Consider the following 20,355-nt stretch of genomic DNA (forward strand, 5'->3'; position numbering starts at 1 on the left):
GATTCTCTCCAGAATGCTTTGCTTGTAATAAGGTTAGAGACTTTACATTTTTCTAACTTACCAGGTCTTTGGATTTGTCAGGTGCCACAAAACCAGGTACAAAAGAATCCTAAATCAAGGATGTTCAAACAAAACTTCAACAGCAGCCTACGGATGCCTGCAGGGACCTGTCTATAGATTCCTAGGTCCAGATCAAGGTAGCAAGATGCTGGTTGGCATACTGGTGCCTCCACAGTTCTCAAATTAGCACTATCATTTTCTGAAATATCTAAAGGAAAGAAAATTCAGGATTTCTGGACAGAAATTAGTAACAAGAAACTGTTTATACTGCAGGCAACAGAAGCAGCAATTCAGAACCCATTTTTTATTTCCTGCTCATTTAGCAGAGGAACTGTGAGCCCTCTGAGGAAGAAGATGCATGGCTAGGGCTGGAAATACGTGCCTGGAGCTAGAAAATCTGAGGAGCAGATATCCTTTCTGATATGAGGAAGAACCTATGTTTCTGCTTTGACTCTTAAGGATAGAAACTAGGAGAAAGAGTTTGCTTGACTTTCCTTCAAGTGTGTGTGTGCGCACGCACACGAGACAGACGAGAGGGACAAGAGAGACAGAGCGCTTGAGTGTACAAGCACAAGAGTGGGTGTGCTTTGGAATCAAAGTGAAGGGCTGAATATTAAGAATTTTCAAATTATTACCTGCATAAGAAATCAGATACTACTAGTCATTCAAAGTCAAGAGTCAGGCTGGCTGCATAAGAATCACTCCTAAAAACTCAGGTTCCTTGGCCTATCTCTAAGATTAGATTAGGTAAGGAACCAAAGACCATGAATTACTACAACTCCTTCCAGTTTCTTAAGCCCTTTAACTTCCCCACAATTGTTTTATTTTATGTGTTTCCCCAAAATGATGAAAAATACTTTTGAGGCTATCCTTAGAAAACTGGGGAAAATGCATCTTATTCTGAAGCCAGTTTTTGAGACAAAGGTTAGAGTGAATTCAGTATAAAGTTAGGAAAGTACCTTGAATTATTGGGATTTGTTATAAGGAAAGGAGTAACCCTCGGAAACCCCTGGTTAGGGGCTTGTGATAGTAATCCTGTTTGGTTCTTGACTCTGGTTGTCACAGAATTATCATTTTTTGTTTTGTACCTCCTCTCCTCATATATTGTCCCCAACTGGTCTAAGACAGGGAAACTGGGGGAAAAAGAGGGTACACTGCAGCAGAGAAGGGTAATATAACATTAGTTATGTCTGCTTTTCATAAATGTGTGCTGCCCTTTCCAATAACTTCAAAATCGGCTGCTGATTGGTGAAGACCACATTCTCTTCAGTTTTCTGAAGGTTTATTCCATTAGATGAAGTGTATTAGTGTACCCTAACAAGCAAAGACTTAATTCTAGTATCTAGGATCTATTTTTAGAAAATATGGAAAACTAACCAAATCATGCCTGCAGGAAGGGAAAAAATACCATTTTCCCCTTTTACATGACACTTAAAAAAAATCTACCTAAAGTAAGCACATCACAGATTCAGAGAAAGGAATTGTGAGGGAAGGTGTCATTCTTCTAGAATTTAAGTTAAATGGTGTTTAAACGGAGTGCTGTAAACAAACAAACAGAAAATAACAAGTTTGGGCAGAGATGTGGGGAAACTGGAACCCTTGTGCATTGCTGGTAGGAATGTAAAATGATTCAGTTGCTGTGGAAAACAGTAATGGCTGCTCCCTCAAAAGTTAAACATGTAATAATTATATAATATAGCAATTCCACTCCTTGGTATACACCCAAAAGAACTGAAAACAGGTATCCAAACAAATATATGTATACACCTGTTAATAGCAGCACTATGTCCAATAGCCAGAAAGTGGAAACCCAAATGTCCATCAAAGGATGAATAAATAAGTAAATTGTGGTTTATATATATATATATATATATATGCAATGGAAGCCATAAAAAGGAATGAAGTACTGACAGATGTTACAATGTAGATAATCCTTAAAAGCATTATGCTAAGTGAAAGGTGCCATACACAAAAGGTCATATATTGTAGGATTCCATTTATATAATATATTCAGACTAGGCAAATCCACGCAGACAGGAAGCAGACTGGTAGTTCCCAGGGACTAGAGGGAGTGGGGAATGGGAAGTAACTACTGAATGGGTATGGGTTTCTTTTTGGAGTGATGAAACTGTTTTGGAACTACACAGAGCTGGTGGTTGTAAAACACTGTTGATGTACTAAATGTCACTGAATTGTTCACTTTAAAATGTTTATTTGAATGTCATGTGAATTTAACCTAAATGGAAAAAAAAAAAAGACAAGTGCAATGCCTTCTCAGCAGATGTGGGTGTGTTTTTCCCACAACTAAGTAATAGGTGTTGGTCTGCACATACCTGGAAGACAAGGTTGATGTTGCTGAGGTACCAAGTTTGGGTCTGGAGGCAAGGGTAATTCCTCAGAGATATACTTTAAAAGTTCCTTCCCCCGGTATGTTACCTGCACATAATTAAACACAGAACTTCAAAATCATATATTTTATAAGAAGCAAATACACCTTTCTCCTGCAAATTGTAACTCCAGTAAAGTATTGATTGTTGTACATTATGTATTGGCAAACTAGTGCACAGCCAAATCTGGGCTGCCATCTTTTTTGTAAATAAAGTTTTACTAGAACACAGTGATACTCATTCATTTACTTAACATCTATGGCTGCTTTTATGCCACAACAGGATGGAGTAGTTTTGATAGAGACCATATGCTTACAAAGCCTGAAATATGTATTATCTGGCCCTTTACAGAAAAAATTGCTGATCCCTGATATGTATCCTTAATTCTCTCATATGTTCACTTATTCAACAAATATTAATCAAGCACCTGCTACTTTATAACTTTAAAAAATTAATGTTGCATTAATAAAATTAAGTCATAAAAGTAAAATGGTACTTTTCAAGAAATCAGATACACAACTGGTTAGATTAACTGCATTTTAGGTCATCAAAGTTTTTTTGTTTTTCTTGGTTTGTTTTTGAACTTATTGTTTATCAGCCCAAAAGGTCAGAGCTTAGAAATATGTACATACAAATGGGCTGGACTGAGGTAGACTGGCAAACACCTGCCAGAAATGTTCTGAGTCCAAAGGTCTTTGCGTCCTCCGGACTTAGTTCTAGAGCAGTCTAATAGTATACTCCCAGAAGCTAGGTTCACTATGGTTAAACCAGCAAGTCTCAACTTGGACATCCCTTCCTCCAGGATGCCTTCCTATAACTGCTAAGCTCAAGTAATGACCCTCCTCTAGGATCCCATAAAGTCTGTGCTCATATTCTGTCAAGGTACTTATTCCACTTAAAGGAAATTATGTATTAATGTGTCCATTTCCACTAAACTATAAGCTCCTTGAAGAAGGATCTGTATAATATTAATTTTTATTCTCTAGCTCTTCATATAGTGCCTGACAATACTAGGAAAAAACTCTTAAGTCCCAGCTCTTAAGCAAAATTCTTCAATTCTCTGAGCCTGAGTTTGTGCATCTGTTAAATGAGTATCTCCAGATTTTTAAGTTGTGAGGAGTAAAGGAGATAATATATATGATACTATATACTTTTAGCATGCTGTCTAGCACATCCTGAGTGCTCAGTAAATGCTTGTTACTGAACAGAGCGAGGAAGGCCTAAGGAATACAGAATGGTTAGGCAGCCTTTTAGCTCAATCCTATGACTAAACAAAGCTTGGTAATGTTAATGGAACAGACCTGGCCTACTCAGTATGCTAAACCCTCCTCACTTGCCAGGGAAAAAGAGTGGTGAGGCCACCGAATGCCACCTGTCATTTCTCCAAACAACTAACAGTTAACAACAATGGATTTTTAACATTCATCCAAAAACAGCAGAATACACATTCTTTTCAAGTGCACATGGGACATTTTCCAGGATAGATCACATACTAGGCCACAAAACAAGCCTCAATAAATTTAAGAAGAGTAAAATCATATCAAGCATCTTTTCCAACCACAACACTATGTGACTAGAAATCAACTACAAGAAAAAAACTGCAAAATATCCTCACAAACACATGGAGGCTAAACAATATGCTACTAAACAACCAATTGTTCACTGAAGAAAGCAAAGAAGAAAAAAATATACCTAGAGACAAATGAAAACAAAATCATGATGATCCAAAATCTATGGGATGCAGCAAAAGCAGTTGTAAGAGGGAAGTATATAGTGACACAAGCTTACCTCAGGAAACAAGAAAAAAATCTCAAATAAATGACCTAATCTTACACCTAAAGGAACTAGAGAAAGAAGAACAGACAAAACCTAAAGTTTGTAGAAGGAAAGAAATCATAAGGATCAGAGCAGAAATAAATGACACAGAGACTAAAAAAAAAAAAAAAAAAAAAAAAAAACAGAAAAAGTCAATGAAACTAAAATCTGTTTCTTTGAAAAGATAAAATTGAAAAATTGATAAACCTTTAGTCAGACTTATCAAGAAAAAAAGGGAGAGGGCCTAAGTCAATAAAATTATAAATGAAAAGGAGAAGTTACAACCAACACCACAGAAATACCAAGGATCTTAAGAAACTACTACAGCTACATGCCAATAAAATGGACAATCTAGAAGAAATGGACAAATTCTTAGAAATGTACAATCTCCCCACACTAAACTAGGAAGAAACAGAAAATCTGAATAGACCAATTACCAATGAAATTGAATCAGTAATTTAAAAACTCCCAACAAACAAAAGTAAAGGACCAGATGGCATCACAAGGTGAATTCTACCAAACATTTAGAGAAGAGTTAACACCTATCCTTCTCAAACTATTCCAAAAAACTGCAGAGGGGCTTCCCTGGTGGCGCAGTGGTTGAGAATCCGCCTGCCGATGCAGGGGTCACGGGTTCGTGCCCTGGTCCGGGAAGATCCCACATGCCGCGGAGCAACTAAGCCCGTGAGCCATGGCCGCTAGGCCTGCGCGTCCGGAGCCTGTGCTCCGCAACGGGAGAGGCCACAGCAGTGAGAGGCCCGCATACCACAAAAAAAAAAAAAAAAAAAAAAACAAAAAAAACAAAAAACTGCAGAGGAAGGAACACTTTTGAACTCATTCTAGAAGGCCAGCATCACACTGATACCAAAACCAGATAAGATATCACAAGAAAACCTCATAAAATTACAGCTAATATCACTGATAAACATAGACACAAAAATCCTCACAAAATATTAGCAAACAGAATCCAACAGTACATTAAGAGGACCATACACCATGATCAAGTGGGATTTATCCTAGGGATGCAAGGATTTTTTGATGTCTACAAATCGATCAATGTGATATACTACATTAACAAACTGAAGAATAAAAATCATATGATCATCTCAATAGATGCAGAAAAAGCTTTGACCAAATTCAACATCCATTTATAATAAAAACACTCCAGAAAGTGGGCATAGAGGGACTATACCTCAACATAATAAAGATCACATATGACAAACCCATAGTTAACATCATACTCATGGTGAAAAGCTGAAAGCATTTCCTCTAAGATCAGAAACAAGACAAAGATGCCCACTCTTGCTACTTTTATTCACATAGTATTGCAAGTCTTAGCCACAATAATCAGGCAAGAAAAAGAAATAAAAGGCATCCAAATTGGAAACACATAAGTAAAACTGTCACTGTTTGCAGACGACATGATACTATACATAGAAAATATTAAAAACACCACCAGAAAACTACCAGAGCTCATCAGTGAATTCAGAAAAGCTGCAGGATACAAAATTAATATATAGAAATTTGTTGCCTTTCTATACATTAATAATGAACTATGTATGCATGCTGATTCACTTTGTTGTACAACAGAAATTAACATAGCATTATGAAGCAATTATACTTCAATAACAATGTATTTAAAAAAAACAATGAACCATCAGAAAGAGATTAAGGAAACAATCCTGTTTACCATTCCATCAAAAAGAATAAAATACCTAGGAATAAACCTACCTAAGGAGGTAAAAGTCCTGTACTTGGGAAACTGTAAGACACTGATAAAAGAAACTGAAAATGAAACAAACAAATGGAAAGAAAAACATGTTGTTGGACTGGAAGAATTAATATTGTTAAAATGACCATACTACCCAAGGCAATCTACAGATTCAATGCAACCCCTATCAAAATACCAATGGCATTTTGCACAGAACTAGAACAAATAATTTAAAAATTTGTATAAAAACACAAAAGACCTGAATAGCCAAAACAATCTTGAGAAAGAACAGAGCTGGAGGAATCATACTCCCTGATTTCAGATTATACTACAAAGCTACTGTAATCAAAACAGTATGGGCACAAAAAACACACACACAGATCAACAGAACAGAATAGAGAGCCCAGAAGTAAACCTATGCACTTATGGTCAATTAATCTATGACAAAGGAGGCAAGAATATACAGTGGAGAAAAGACAGTCTCTTCAATAAGTGGTGCTGGGAAAACTAGATAGCTACATATAAAAAAATGAAATTAGAACATTTCTCATACCATATACCAATCTAAATGGATTAAAGACATAAATGTAAGACTGGAAATCATAAAATTCCCAGAAGAAAACATAGGCAGAACACGCTTTGATATAAATCAGAGCAATATTGTTTTGGATCTGTCTCCTAAGGCAAAGGAAACAAAATAAAAAATAAACAAATGGGACCTACTTAAACTTAAAAGCTTTTGTACAGCAAAAGAAACCGTTGACAAAATGAAAACAAGCTACTGAAGGGGAGAAAATACTCACAAATGATATAACTATTTGCAAGTATTAAGGGGTTAATATCCAAAATGTATAAACAGCTCATACAACTCAATAGTAAAAAACAAACAGCCTGGTCAAAAAACGGGCAGAAGACCTGAAAAGAAATTTTTCCAAAGAAGACATACAGATGGCGACAGTCACATGAAAAGATGTTCAACACTGCTAATCATCAGAAAAATGCAAATCAAAACTACAATGAGGTATCACCTCACACCTGTCAGAACGGCTATCATCAAAAAGAATACAAATAACAAATGTTGGCAAGGCTGTGGAGAAAGGGGAACCCTTTCGTGTGCTGTTGGTGGGAATGTATATTGGTGCAGCCACAGTGGAAAACAGTATGGAGGTTTCTCAAAAAACTAAAAATAGAAATTCAGCAATTCCAGTCCTGGGTATATATCTGAAAAAAAACCAAAAACACTAATTTGAAAAGGTACATGCACCCAATGTTCATAGAAGCATTATTTACAGTTGCCAAGATATGAAAGCAACCGAAGCGCCCATCAACAGATGAATGGATAAAGAAGATGTGGTATATATGTACAATGGAATATCACTCAGTCATTAAAAAAATGTAAACTTGCCATCTGTAACAACATGGATGGACCTGGAGGGTATTATGCTACATGAAATAAATCAGACAGAGAAAGACAAATACTCTGTTATCACTTATATGTGGAATCTAAAAAATGAATGAATATAATGAAACAGAAACAGACACAGATAGAGAAAATAAACTAGTGGTTACCAGAGTGGAGAGGGAAGAAGGGAGGGGAAAGATAGTGGTAGGAGATTAAGAGGTACAAACTACTATGTATAAAATAAATAAGCTATGAGGATATATTGTACAGCACAGGGAATATAGCCAATATTTTATAATAAATTTAAGTATAATCTATAAAGATTCTGAATGACTATGTTGTACAGCTGAAATCAGCTATACCTCAGAAATAATAAAGTTTACCTGCAAGTATATAAAAAGAAGAAAGAATGGTTTTGTTTACATTATCACCCTGACAGTATCCAACACACCTTATGCACTCATCAATGTGTAGGCTCAGTATGTTTTCACCTATGTCTCAGATTTAAAGTATATTTTTATAAGTCAGTGCTGGGTAAAATTTTACCTCAGTAGCCTTAGAGGTCATGAGTCCCCATAGGTCCCAGACATATCACTAGGGATAATTCACACATTCAAAGAACACAGCTTTAAGAAAATCCACTGAGTTAAAAATCTATTATCCACAAGGTAGGAGTGATTTAATGAACAAGGATAACAGTGAACAGGCCTCAAACTGAACAGGCACTAGGTCACTTCAGGAGACTCAAGCGGCAAGAGGAGTGAGTGATGTCCAGTGGAGTACGCATGAGGATTCCCTTGGCAAAGCTGTACAGCAGCTCAGCTGCTTGGGTACGAGGTATGAGTCATCTCCGTGTCTAGTGGCTGTGTCATTCTGTCTGATGTAGGACAAGACCTAGTTTTCTGGCATTTCTTGCCTGACAACCAACCAGCCCTGGCTGTATAGCCCCCACCACTGTACTAGGAACTAGTCGGTAGAAATGTTCACATTTACCAAGGTAGCAAAAAGCTCCTATCAAGAAGTGACTGTGAATTCAGGAGTTACCCCAAGACAAGAGGGGTAGGTTACTGTGGTAAATTTTAAAAGAGGCTTTTAAAAATTGTAAACTAACTCACTGGGGCAGTGTTTCTCAGCTTGTGGTATTTACTAGAAGTACATGAGTGTCCTACAGTAATTTTGAAACTATTTCCATTTTTAGGATAATTTTTTAAAAAATCTAAGCTTGCTCAGATAATCTGTATGAGTATCTTATATCCAAGAACTGCCCTAATTCTAGTGCCCATATTTGTATTTGGCTTCACTATCACATAGATGTTAAACAGTATGACTCCAATTGACATGGCTAATAAGAAAAGACCAGAGGCAATGTGATATGTAAATGAGGCATGTAAGTACAGAGTGAGAGCCAAATGATATCATAGCCAGCTATTCAAAAGTAGAAAATGCAGTAGTCCAACAGAGAAAAAGAATGGGAGGACTGAGTCATCATCAGTGGGCCACAGGCATGTTAAGCTCAAAGGAACCTAAGCTACCGCAATTAGTACCATATTCACACTGTGAGCATAGATTCAGTTTCAGCAAAACAATATCATCTATCATGAATTTAAGAAATTTTGTAATAAAAAGGGATTTCCATGGGTAAAATGTTAATTACTAACATGCAAATATGATTTATGAATCCATGGAAAGGATTAGACAGGTTGAATTGAAAGCAGATGGCCTGGTGACTCCAGTGGTGGGAAATAAAAAATAATAGTAATACAGGAAAAAAGGAACACAGAGAGACTATAATATAAAGCAGAGAAAATTTAAAATGTGCTCATGTAAGTGAAGGAACTGAAACACTGTTCTGGAAGCACCTGCAACAGAGGTCTAGGAGACCAGAATGCAGAGTTTAGGGACTAAGACTGAGATAGAAGCTAGGAAGGAGAGTGGGCAGAGCTGAGTTGGACAAACAACGAGAGAGGAAACCACTTTCTATTACTGGTGCACTGAGATTTACTGTAATGGCTAGTGGAGGTTGAAGGTATTTGCAATTCTGTGAAACAGTAATGGTGACTGTCTGATGACTCACACTTTCCTGGGTGAATCATTGCAATACTGTTCCCTGAAGGGGTGCCATGGACATCTGGAGGTGGCTGATCACTGGACCTCAAGGGTGTCAGTCACTGATCCTCTTCAAATTGGTTATTAAACTGGGTTTATAATTCAGAAGTCAGAACTGAGGGGGAGACCACTAAGTCTGGGAAGTCTGAATAAAAATTCAGAAATATTTTTTTGGGAGGCTAGCAATTCATGGATAAGACTATGTTCAAACATAAAAGTGCACCATAACTTCTGTGTGTCTTAGGCCCCTTTATCATAACTTTCGTCTTTAGGGGAAGATTTTGCTTTATTTTATCAGAATACTAGTAACATATTAATTAAATTATCAATTCACCAGTGGTTCCAAATTTTCTATGTGGAGTCACCTGCAATCACTGTGGAGGTGAGTTGGCAGGGACAAGAGGGGAAGATCAGGGGCATTCAATTTTCTGAGACTAGGTGAGGAACAAGGAAGGAGAGGCTCAGTTAGCTGTGCAATCCTGCTGTGGGGAATTCTGGCAAATAGGAATTGTGGGAGAAAGCATGTAGCATACTGAAGAGGACATGCATGAGGACAAAACTAATTTGGAGAACTTTCAAATTCCTTAAAAAAACAAAATAGTTTTATCATCAAAAAATATGTACCGGGCTTCCCTGGTGGCGCAGTGGTTGAGAGTCCGCCTGCCGATGCAGGGCACACAGGTTCATGCCCCAGTCGGGGAAGATCCCACATGCCGCGGAGTGGCTGGGCCCGTGAGCCATGGCTGCTGAGCCTGCGCGTCCGGAGCCTGTGCTCCGCAACGGGAGAGGCCACAACAGTGAGAGGCCTGCGTACCATAAAAAAAAAAAAAAAAAAAAAAAAAAAAAAAAAAAAACCTTTCCACTTGAATGTGAAGTTAAAGATAAACTTAAGAATGACCCACCTTACTCCAAGCATAATTCCAGGTCACATAACTGTCAGCTCCTAGAAGATCCTTGAGCCAGATGACGGGGTTTTTATAAATCTGACCATTTTCTACCTTAATTTTGCCATTCAATAAAACACTGGCTTTATGGGTAGTCTCCTGAGGTGAAAAATAAAACAAAAATTAGGATTAAAAAATATCTGAAATATGTGAACTTCTGCTTCTGTCCATGATGAAGTAACAGGGACCAGATTTACCCTAACACATGACACAACCAAAAAAAAAGGAAAACTAAATATATGAAACAATGGTTTCCAAGATACCAAATATCAGGGAACAAAGTATAGTGATCCTGAGAAATAAGAAACTAATGAGGTGAGCCCTACAATTGTCCCAACTCACTGCCTTGAGAGTTTCCAGGTCATGGTACAGGGAGAGGGCATCCAGGCAAAACCTGTGGATTCTCTGAGTTGAATAGACATAGTCTAGGGAGGCATGATGACTAGAGTTTGCAGGACAGAGTACTGAAGAAGAGAGAAATATATATAGAGAGAACTCTGCAGATCTTCAGGGGGTCCTTTTTAAGTATTCCACTGAGCCACGTGTGTGAGGAAATTACCCAAGCCTGGGAAAAGAACTACTTGAAAGAATTGGAGGTAATGGCATTCTCTGGCATTCTCAAAGGGCAGAAATAGCACCTGTTCCCAATATTAAGACTAGAAAAACCTCAAAACTGATGGACATTGGGAGGTACACAGAAGAGTCTTGCCTCTGTAGTGGATATAATTAGCCTTAGACTGAACACTGCTCCAATCCTGCCTAACAAATTGTAAAAGCAAGACCCAAAAAGATCAAACTGTTTCTGTGTAAATTAACTATATTCTAGAACAAATATCCAAAATATTTTTAAGAATACAAACATAGCTGGCATCCAACAAGATAAATTTCACAATTCTGGGATCCAATGAAAAATTAACAGGCTTAGAAACAGGTAGGAAAATAAATCCATATGGAGGAGATAAAGCAATCAATTGAAAATGACTGAGAACTCTCAAAGATGTTAGAATTAGCAGATAAGGACATTAAATAGTTATTATAATCATATTCCACATGTTCCAAAAGTTACATGGAGACATGGAAGATATAAAAGAAGACTCAAATCAAACTTCTAGAGATGAAAATTACAACATATGAAATGAAAAATACACTGGATGATATTAACAGATTAGACACTGCAAACAAAAAGATTAGTTAATTCAAAGACACAGGAATAGGAATGGCATAAAAAACCCACAGAGAAAAGAGAATTTAAAAATAAGATCATCACAGTGAGTTGCGGAATGATTTTAAGCAGCCTAATATGTATGTAATGGGAATTCAAAAATGAGGGGAGGGAAGAAAAAATATTTGAAGAAATAATGCCTGAAATTTTTCCAAGTTTGAGGCAATGATAAAACCAGAGATTCAAGAAGTTCAACAAACCCTGGAGCATTGTCCAACGAGAAATCTCCAGCACGAAACTTCACAAACCACTTTCGACGCATTTGATCAGTCACAGTACCTTCTCCATACACGGCACAAACCTTTGTATGCATTTCAGTTGTGTTTTAACCCTTCTTGAAATAATAAAGCATAATATGCTGAAAATGTTGCTTTTTTTCTTCCACCTTCAATATTAAAATGGCTACACAAAAATTCACCAGTTTTGATAAGTCTTTTTTTTTTTTTTTTTTGCGGCCCGCGGGCCCCTCACTGCCGTGGCCCCTCCCATCGTGGAGCACAGGCTCCAGATGTGCAGGCCCAGCGGCCATGGCTCACGGGCCCAGCCGCTCCGTGGCACGTGGGATCCTCCCGGACCGGGGCACGAACCCACGTCCCTGCATCAGCAGGCGGACTCTCAATCACTGAGCCACCAGGGAAGCCTGATAAGTCTTTTTTTAAATGCACACTGATATGACAGCTGTCACATACAATCTAACAAAATTGTTTCAAATGAAGTTAAAGACAACTAAGTGCTACTAGAGCCATCTTAAGGAAAAAAATGAACAAACCTTTTGGCCCACCGAACAGTACACATGAAGTGGTAAAAATATCACTTAAAGGTAGATTGTGAGAAGTTAAAAACAGATGCCATAAACTCTAAAGGCAGAACTAAAATAGAAAGTTATAGCTGGGAGTTCCCTGGTGGTCCAGTGGTTGAGACTCGGCTCTTTCACTGCTGCGGCCCGGGTTCAATCCCTGGTTGGGGAACTAAGATCCCACAAGATGCACAGTGTGGTCAAAAAAAAAAAAAAGAGAAACTTATAGCTCATAAACGAACAAAGGGGATAAAGCATAAAAAGATGAAAAAAGGAACAAAGAGAGATAAGAGAAATAGAAAACAAATACCATACCACATGACAGATTTAAACTAACTATATAAAAAGTCACATTGAATGTAGTATTCTAGAATTGACTTCTGGCACGATGGTATGAGGATCCACTTCCAGGTAAAAACTACTAAAAAAATTTTAAGTTGCTGAAAATAAATGGTCATAAGGGCATGCAGTAAGTGAAGACACATCTATTCAACAAAATCTATGAAAATTAGGTTTAAGAAAATGTGAGAAACAGTGATATTTGAACCAAGACTGCTTCCTTCCTCCCCCCACAGTGAGGTGGAGACTCCCCTTGACTGCTACAGCCAAGAGCACAGGGCTCCCTCTCCCTAAAACTGCCAGTCAGAGGGCTACCTTCTTGGTAGGAGTAAGACATAAATATTTCTCATCCTGCCTCAGCTATCTGTTGCTAAGTCCAAGTTGTGGGCAAGTGAAGCCAAGAGGTGGGGGTTCTTTTCTTCTGTTTAACCTGTACTGGTGAGACAGAGTCTCTACCTTTGGCAGGGTGCTACTGAGACTATTGGGGTCCTGCTCACACTTGCCCTGGCTTGTAAGGTGGTGGTTTCATGTCAGGAGAGGCAAATTGAAAAATCAAGAGGCTAGTGTGCCCCTTTCCACTAAATGCTCAGATTCTAAAGCAGGGGTATCATTCAGAGAGAAGCTGCCATGTTCCTGCCCTAAGCTCCAGAGCCATGGCACAGATATTTTGCCTGGGAACAATAACAAATGTATGAGAAGATGGGGATCAATATACAGACTTGCTACAATACATTACCTACTCTAAAATATCTAAAATGTCAAGTTCCAACAAAAAATTATGAGACATGTGAAGAAACAGGAAGTATGACACATACAGCAAAATAAACAAAAAAGCAACATAAACTGCCTGTGAAAATGACCGGGTGTTAGATTTAACAAAGACTTCAAAACAGCCATTTATATACATGTTCAAAGAACTAAAGGAAACCATAATTAAGACGGAAAGCAAAGTATGATAACAATATCACATCAAACAGAAAAGTATCAATAAAGAAACAATTTATTAAGAAACAAAAAGAAGTTATGGAGTTGAAAAGTACAATAACTAAAATGAAAAATTTAATAAAGAGGCTCAACAGATTTTCAATGTCAGAAGAAAGAATTAGTAAGCTTGAAGAGAGATCAATAGAGATTATGTTAAGCTGAAGAAAAAGAAAAAAAGAGTGAAGAAAAGTGAAAAGCTTCAGAGACGTGTGGGACACCATTAAGCACATCAACATATGCATAATGGGAGTACCAAAAGGATAGGAGAAAGGAGCAGAGAAAATATTTGAAGTAATAATGGCTAAAAATTTCCCAAATTTATTGAAAAACATTAATCTACATATTCAGGAAGCTCAATGACTTCCAATAAGGATAAACACAAAGAGAGCCATAAATAGATACATAGTAAAAATACTTAAAGTCAAAGACAATAAGAAATTATTGAAAGAAGCAAGTGAAAAATGACTCATTACTTACAAGGTAAACACCCAAAGATTAACAACTGACTTCTTATCAGAAGCAATGAAATCCAGAAGCAGTGGAGTAACACACTCAAAGTACACAAAGAAAAACCTGTAACCAAGAATCCTATTTTCAGCAAATCTTTCAAAAATAAAGGTGATGTAAAGAACTCTCTTGAGAAAATTTGTTGCTAGCAGACCTGCCTTACAAAAAATACTAAAGGAAGTTCTTCAGGTTGAAATCAAGTGACCCCCAAATGGTAATATGAATCCACATGGAAAAACAAAGAGCATCAGTAAAAGTAATCACATATTGTAAAAGACAGTATAAATGCACATTTCTTCTTTCTTTGCTTAACTAATTTTTAAAACAATTGTACAAAACAATAGGGATATAATACATATATATTTGCAAAAGCACAAAGGAGGTGGGTGGAAGAAGTTTTACTGGGCTAAGAAAATGACTCCATATGGTAACTCAAATCCACAGGAACAAATGAAGAGAATCAGCAAGGATAAATAAGAAGGTTAATATATCAAAAGTTATAAATATAAACTTGCTCTCCTTTCTTCTCCTCAGCTTCTTTAAAAGTCACAAAATTTTATAAATAATTATAGCAATGAATTATGGGGTTTATAACATTTACAGATATATCAATAATATATGTAATAATAATACCACAAAGGGAAAGAGAAAACTTGAGCAACACTACAAACTAACTAGACTGAACAGGCATCTACAGAAAACTTCTCCTAATGATAGGAGAATATATACATTCTTCTCAAGTACACATGGGACATTCTCTAGCATAGGTTATAACTATTTAAGCCACAAAATAAGTCTCAGAAAATTTAAAAGGACCAAAATAATACAAAGTATGTTCTCTAAGAGTAATGGAATGAAATTAGAAATTAATAACAAAAAAAATGAGAAACTCACAATTATGTGGAACTCAAACAACATACTCCTAAATAACCAATGGGTTAAAGAAGTAATCAAAAGGTAAATGAGAAAATACTTTGAGATAAATGAAAATGAAGGCAAAACATACTGAAACATATGGGATGCAGTAAAAGCAGTGGGTTGGAGGGAAGTTTATAGGTGTAAATGCCTATATTGAAAAAGAAGAAAGATCTCACATCAATAACCTAAGCTTACACGAAAGACACTGGAAAGAGAACAGCAAACTAAACCTAAAGCAAGCAGAAGGAAGGAAATAGTAAATATTAAAGTGGAAAAAAGTAAAACATGCAATAGAAAAATAGAGAAAATCAAAAAAATCAAAATTGGTTCTTTGAAAAGATTAATAAAATTGACAAACCTTTAGCTAGATTAACCAAGAAGAGCAAGAGGGAAGACTCAAATTACTAAGAGCAAAAGTAAAAATGTGGACATTACTACTGACCTTATAGAAATAAAAAGGACTATAAGAGACACTACGAACAACTGTATGCCAATAAATTAGATGAAATGAGCAAATTCCTAGAAAGATAAAAACTACCAAAACTGACTCAAGAATAGACAATCTGAAAAAAAACTATAAAAAGTAGACACTGAATTAATAATCAAAAAACTATCAACAACAAAAAAGCCCAGGTACAGATGGTTTTACTGCTGATTACTAGAAAACATTTTAAAAAGACTTAATACCAATTCACAAACTCTTCCAAAAAATAAAAGAGAAGGAAACACTTTGGAATTCATTCTGTGAGACCAGTATTACTCTGAGACCAAAACCAAAGACAACACTAGAAAACTCAGACCAATATGCTTAAATGACTCTATGGACACCCTGTAGGAAGAAAGAGGAAAAAATACAAAAACAGTAGAAAACTTTTTTTTTTTAGCAATCATTTAGATTTTATATTTTGTGTATGTACATACGTCAAAACTTGTCAAATTAGGGCTTCCCTGGTGGCACAGTGGTTGACAATCCGCCTGCCGATGCAGGGGACACGGGTTCGTGCCCTGGTCCGGGAAGATCCCATATGCCGCGGAGCGGCTGGGCCCGTGAGCCATGGCCGCTGGGCCTGCGCGTCCGGAGCCTGTGCTCCGCAGCGGGAGAGGCCGCAACAGTGAGAGGCTCGCGTACCGCAAAAAAAAAACCCAAAACAAACAAACAAACAAAACTTGTCAAATTATATACTTTAAATACGGGTAGTGTATTGTATATCAATTATATCTCAAGAAAGCTATTAAAAATAGCTGAAATACAAAAAATCATATTAGAATTTTATCATTGCTGATCCAGAGAAGTAACCACAGCTGTCAAAATTTTAATGTAACCAATTAATAACTGAAATTTGAGTTGCTTTGGCTAATGTGAAGTAGGTACTACTTAGCAATAAATTGGTTGACAGGCAAGCAAACAGGAACATCAAGGAGATCTCTGAGATCAAGCTGCTAATTTAGTGTTTAAACTATAGTTTGGAGCTTTAAAATTAAACTTTTTTGCTCCTAACTTATAAATAAAGCTTTTTAACTAGGCAAAGTCTTATAATCCAGAAGTGGAAAGGGTTGAAAAAAGGGGTCATTTAAATTCTAATTAGCTTGGATTGGTTTTCTGTTGGATTGGTGCACAAGCAAAGCAGCATTCCAGGATCCTGAAATCTCTGCCACTCTTATATCCTCTTTCAAAAAATGAATGGGGGCAAAAGGGAAAGGAAGCCTCCTTTGTAGGCATTTCTAGCAGAACTTTTTTTTCCCTCTTCTGTTATTATGCATATGTGATATTGTTTTAATTGAGTTATATTTACCCAAACTCCAAGTCACTTTCTGTTTCTAAATTGAGCTACTATGGAAGATGAGTTTATACTTAACCCTTATTAGTGGAAGCTTTAGTAGTACACACTGGTAGTTCCCAAAACTTTGGAACCAAACACAGCTCCAATTTATTATTTTTATTTTGTTCTTAAATCCTTCCTGCTGCAGTAAAACTGACTAATTCTGGTCTGAGAACCTAAAGGTGCTTGTGACTAAAATGTACAGGGAAAGTTTAGAAGCATGATTTCATTTGCTAAGATATAATGATTAAGTCTCTCCATTCAAGAAGCCCAGCCAAACTCTATTCCCCTAATTAGAGCTAAACACTGACACTGTGACAGCAACATTTACTCACTTATAAAATTTACATAATTTTAGAGAAAAAAAAAGGATACCTGTGTTTTGAATTCCAGAATATTATTTCCCGGATTAATTCTTCCTAGCAATATCAGATCCTTTATCTGCATACATTTCTTTTTAGGAGTTGTGCTGTATTTTGAAGGATTTTTTACAGTATGTTGACGGCCAGACCCAGAGGAGGAGGAGCTCTGACTATCATTTGCATGTGGAACAGCAAGAGCTGATTTTTTAAGATAAGGTTTCACCTGATGCCCCGTATTACTGCCAAAGATATCAATCCCTTGATGTACCAGGGATTCTGATGTCCCCTTGTGTGGTTGCTGGGAAACTGTTTTCCTGTTTCCTTTTTTTGGATCACAATTGGAAAGAGTCTGATCACAAATAACAGTTGATGGATTGGCATCATTGTCGGCAAATACACTTGGGGTTTCTGAAATCTTTAATGTGCCAGTTACTGCTGAAGGACTAAAGGACTCATGCCCTTTGGCTGTAGTATCTGTAAGATCATTTTCTTTTTGTGAATATTCTGCTTGGGCAATAAAAGAAATAGGTTGGGATTGTAATTTAATCTTCTTAGTGCCATCTGAAAGTCTGGATTCTGATAATCTATCTAAGGTACAGTCACTGACACTTTGTTTAGAATTCAGTTCATTTCCAGAAAATTCTTCCCTTCTCACTGTCTTTGAATTTAGACAAGTGTTGGTATTTTGGTTGTCATGCCAGATTTCCCAAGACAACTGTGTTTCCTGCATGCTTCCACAAACAAGACTGCCAGGAGAAAGTGAACCTGACTGGGGCTGTACTGAATTTTCCAGACTAGTAAACTCTTGGCTGTCCTTTTCATTAGAGATTTCTGAGCTCAATGGCAGCTTCTTGAAACTAAGACCAGAGAAAGATGTAACATTCTTATAGTTCTGAATTTTCTGGCTTATTTTTTTCTGTTTTTTTGCTACAAGTAAAAGGCTCTTCTGCCTTGTGGCCAAGTTAGCTAGTTGTTCTCTCAGGACTCCATGCTTAAATGACTCTATGGACACCCTGTAGGAAGAAGCAGAAAGAGGAAAAAATACAAAAACAGTAGAAAACTTTTTTTTAGCAGTCATTTAGATTTTATACTTTGTGTCAATTTAATCAGCTCAAAGTACACGAGTCTATCTTTGCAAAGTATATTCTTTGAGAGGAAACTGTTGCTTTATTTGAGGTAAGTAAGTTTGCCTTTTTTAGGAGGTGACAGTGTGGTTATCCACATTTATATTCACATCATTACTTATCAGTTGTAAGTCAGCCCTAAAAGAGAAACAAAACTTGGGTTGTTTATCTAGATATCTAATAGTCCTTTAGTTGGAAGGTATAAATTGATGGCCAAGGAGAAACACCATTTTTTAAGTTTGGAATTCACTTACCTGTTTACAGTGAAATGGTGTATCAAGAAGTAAAATTTGGGAGTAAGTTCCACCCAAATTCCCTTAGTTATGGAGGACTGAGATTATTTTGTGAATAATTATAAGTAAGATACACCTGAGAAATGTCAATTCATCAAGTGCTTATTGTATTGGGTTGGCCAAAAAGCTCATTTGGGTTTTTCCGCAAGATGTTACGGAAAAACCCCAATGAACTTTTTGGCCAACCCAATAATTGTACTTTGAATCTGTAGTGAGGTACTTTGAAGTGACTACCCAGATAAGCATTATCCTGTGTGCCCTCCTTAAACCAAGTCTCTCAGGGCCTTGAAGACTGAATGGGAGGAAACTGGCTCATCCACACCTGTCTTTTGGTTATACTCACCTATTCCACACTTATCTTCAGGGTATTGGAAACTTTGTTTCCAGTAGCTCTCAAACTTTTTGGTTTCAGGACTTTTTTATACACTTAAAAAATATTGAGGAATGCAAAGAGCTTTTGTTTATTTGAGTTATATCTATCAATATTTATTGTATTAGAAAATAAGATAGAAAATTTTAAAACACAAGACTACACAAGTGCACATTCCATTAGCTATTAGAGTGATGATATCATCACACTCCAAGTGGCCTCTAGAAAATTCCATTGTACACTTATGAGAAAATGAGAGCAAAAGAGGGCAAATAACATCTTAATGTTATTATAAAAATGTTTTTGACTTCTTAGACCCCTTGATATGGTCTCAGGGACCCTCGGGGACCATCTTTTTAGAGCAGCTGTTTTAAGAGAAAGCAATAGTATAGATACTTGTCTCTCCGAACACAGTTTAGAGTTGCTGGTACCGAACTCCAAACCAACTGGATGTCAAAGCAAGTAGTAGATGTAAGTGGAAGAAGCATCAAGAAGAAATCAGATTAGCAAATAACTGGTAGTATAAAATGCAAGAAGCTGGATAGAGGAGAAGAAAGAAGAAATTAATATCACATTTAAAACTATGTGAAACAAAGAGTTCAGACAGAAAATACAAATGCTCTTTAGATTACAAGATTTTAAGGCTAATAGCAACATTAGTATGAAGACACACATATATAAAGGAATATTATTCAGCCATAAAGAAGAAATAAATCCTGCCATTTGTGACAACATGGATGGATCTTGAGCGCTATGCTAAATGAAAAAAGTCAGACGACATACTGTATGATCTCACTGATATTTAGAAGCTAAAACAAAAACAAAAAAGGCATAGATACAGAGAACAGACTGGTGGTTGGTGGAGGTGGCAGGTGGGTGAAATGGGTGAAGGTAATCAAAGGTATAAATTTCCAGTTATGAAATAAATAAGGCATGGGAGTGTAATATATAGCATGGTGACTATAGTTGATAATACTGTATTACATATTTGCAAGTTGCTAAGAGAGTAGACCTTAAAAGTTCTCATCACAAGAAAAAAAAAGAATAGAAAAACTAAAAAAAAATAATGCTCAAAACAAGAAAAAATATATAACAAATTTCTCAAAAAAAAAGATGATAAGAGGTGAATAATCAATATAATCAGGATAAAACTCTTTAAGGACCCTGAGAGTTTAGAAATACACAAAACCACAAA

General features: G+C 36.6%; 1 protein-coding gene across 1 annotated transcript in view; it reads right to left on the reverse strand.

The window, feature by feature from the left end:
- ANKRD31 (ankyrin repeat domain 31) overlaps window positions 1-20,355 on the reverse strand; it is a 131,729-nt gene that overhangs the window by 14,120 nt on the left and 97,254 nt on the right. The window contains exons 22-24 of the mRNA XM_059062738.2: window positions 17,387-18,386; window positions 10,384-10,524; window positions 2,394-2,496 (exon numbers count right to left, since the gene is read on the reverse strand). Coding sequence (XP_058918721.1) covers window positions 2,394-2,496; window positions 10,384-10,524; window positions 17,387-18,386 — 1,244 coding nt within the window. The remainder of the gene's footprint in view (window positions 1-2,393; window positions 2,497-10,383; window positions 10,525-17,386; window positions 18,387-20,355) is intronic.

Source organism: Kogia breviceps, chromosome 4 (genome assembly GCF_026419965.1).
Source record: "Kogia breviceps isolate mKogBre1 chromosome 4, mKogBre1 haplotype 1, whole genome shotgun sequence".
Classification (NCBI taxonomy): Eukaryota; Metazoa; Chordata; class Mammalia; order Artiodactyla; family Physeteridae; genus Kogia; species Kogia breviceps.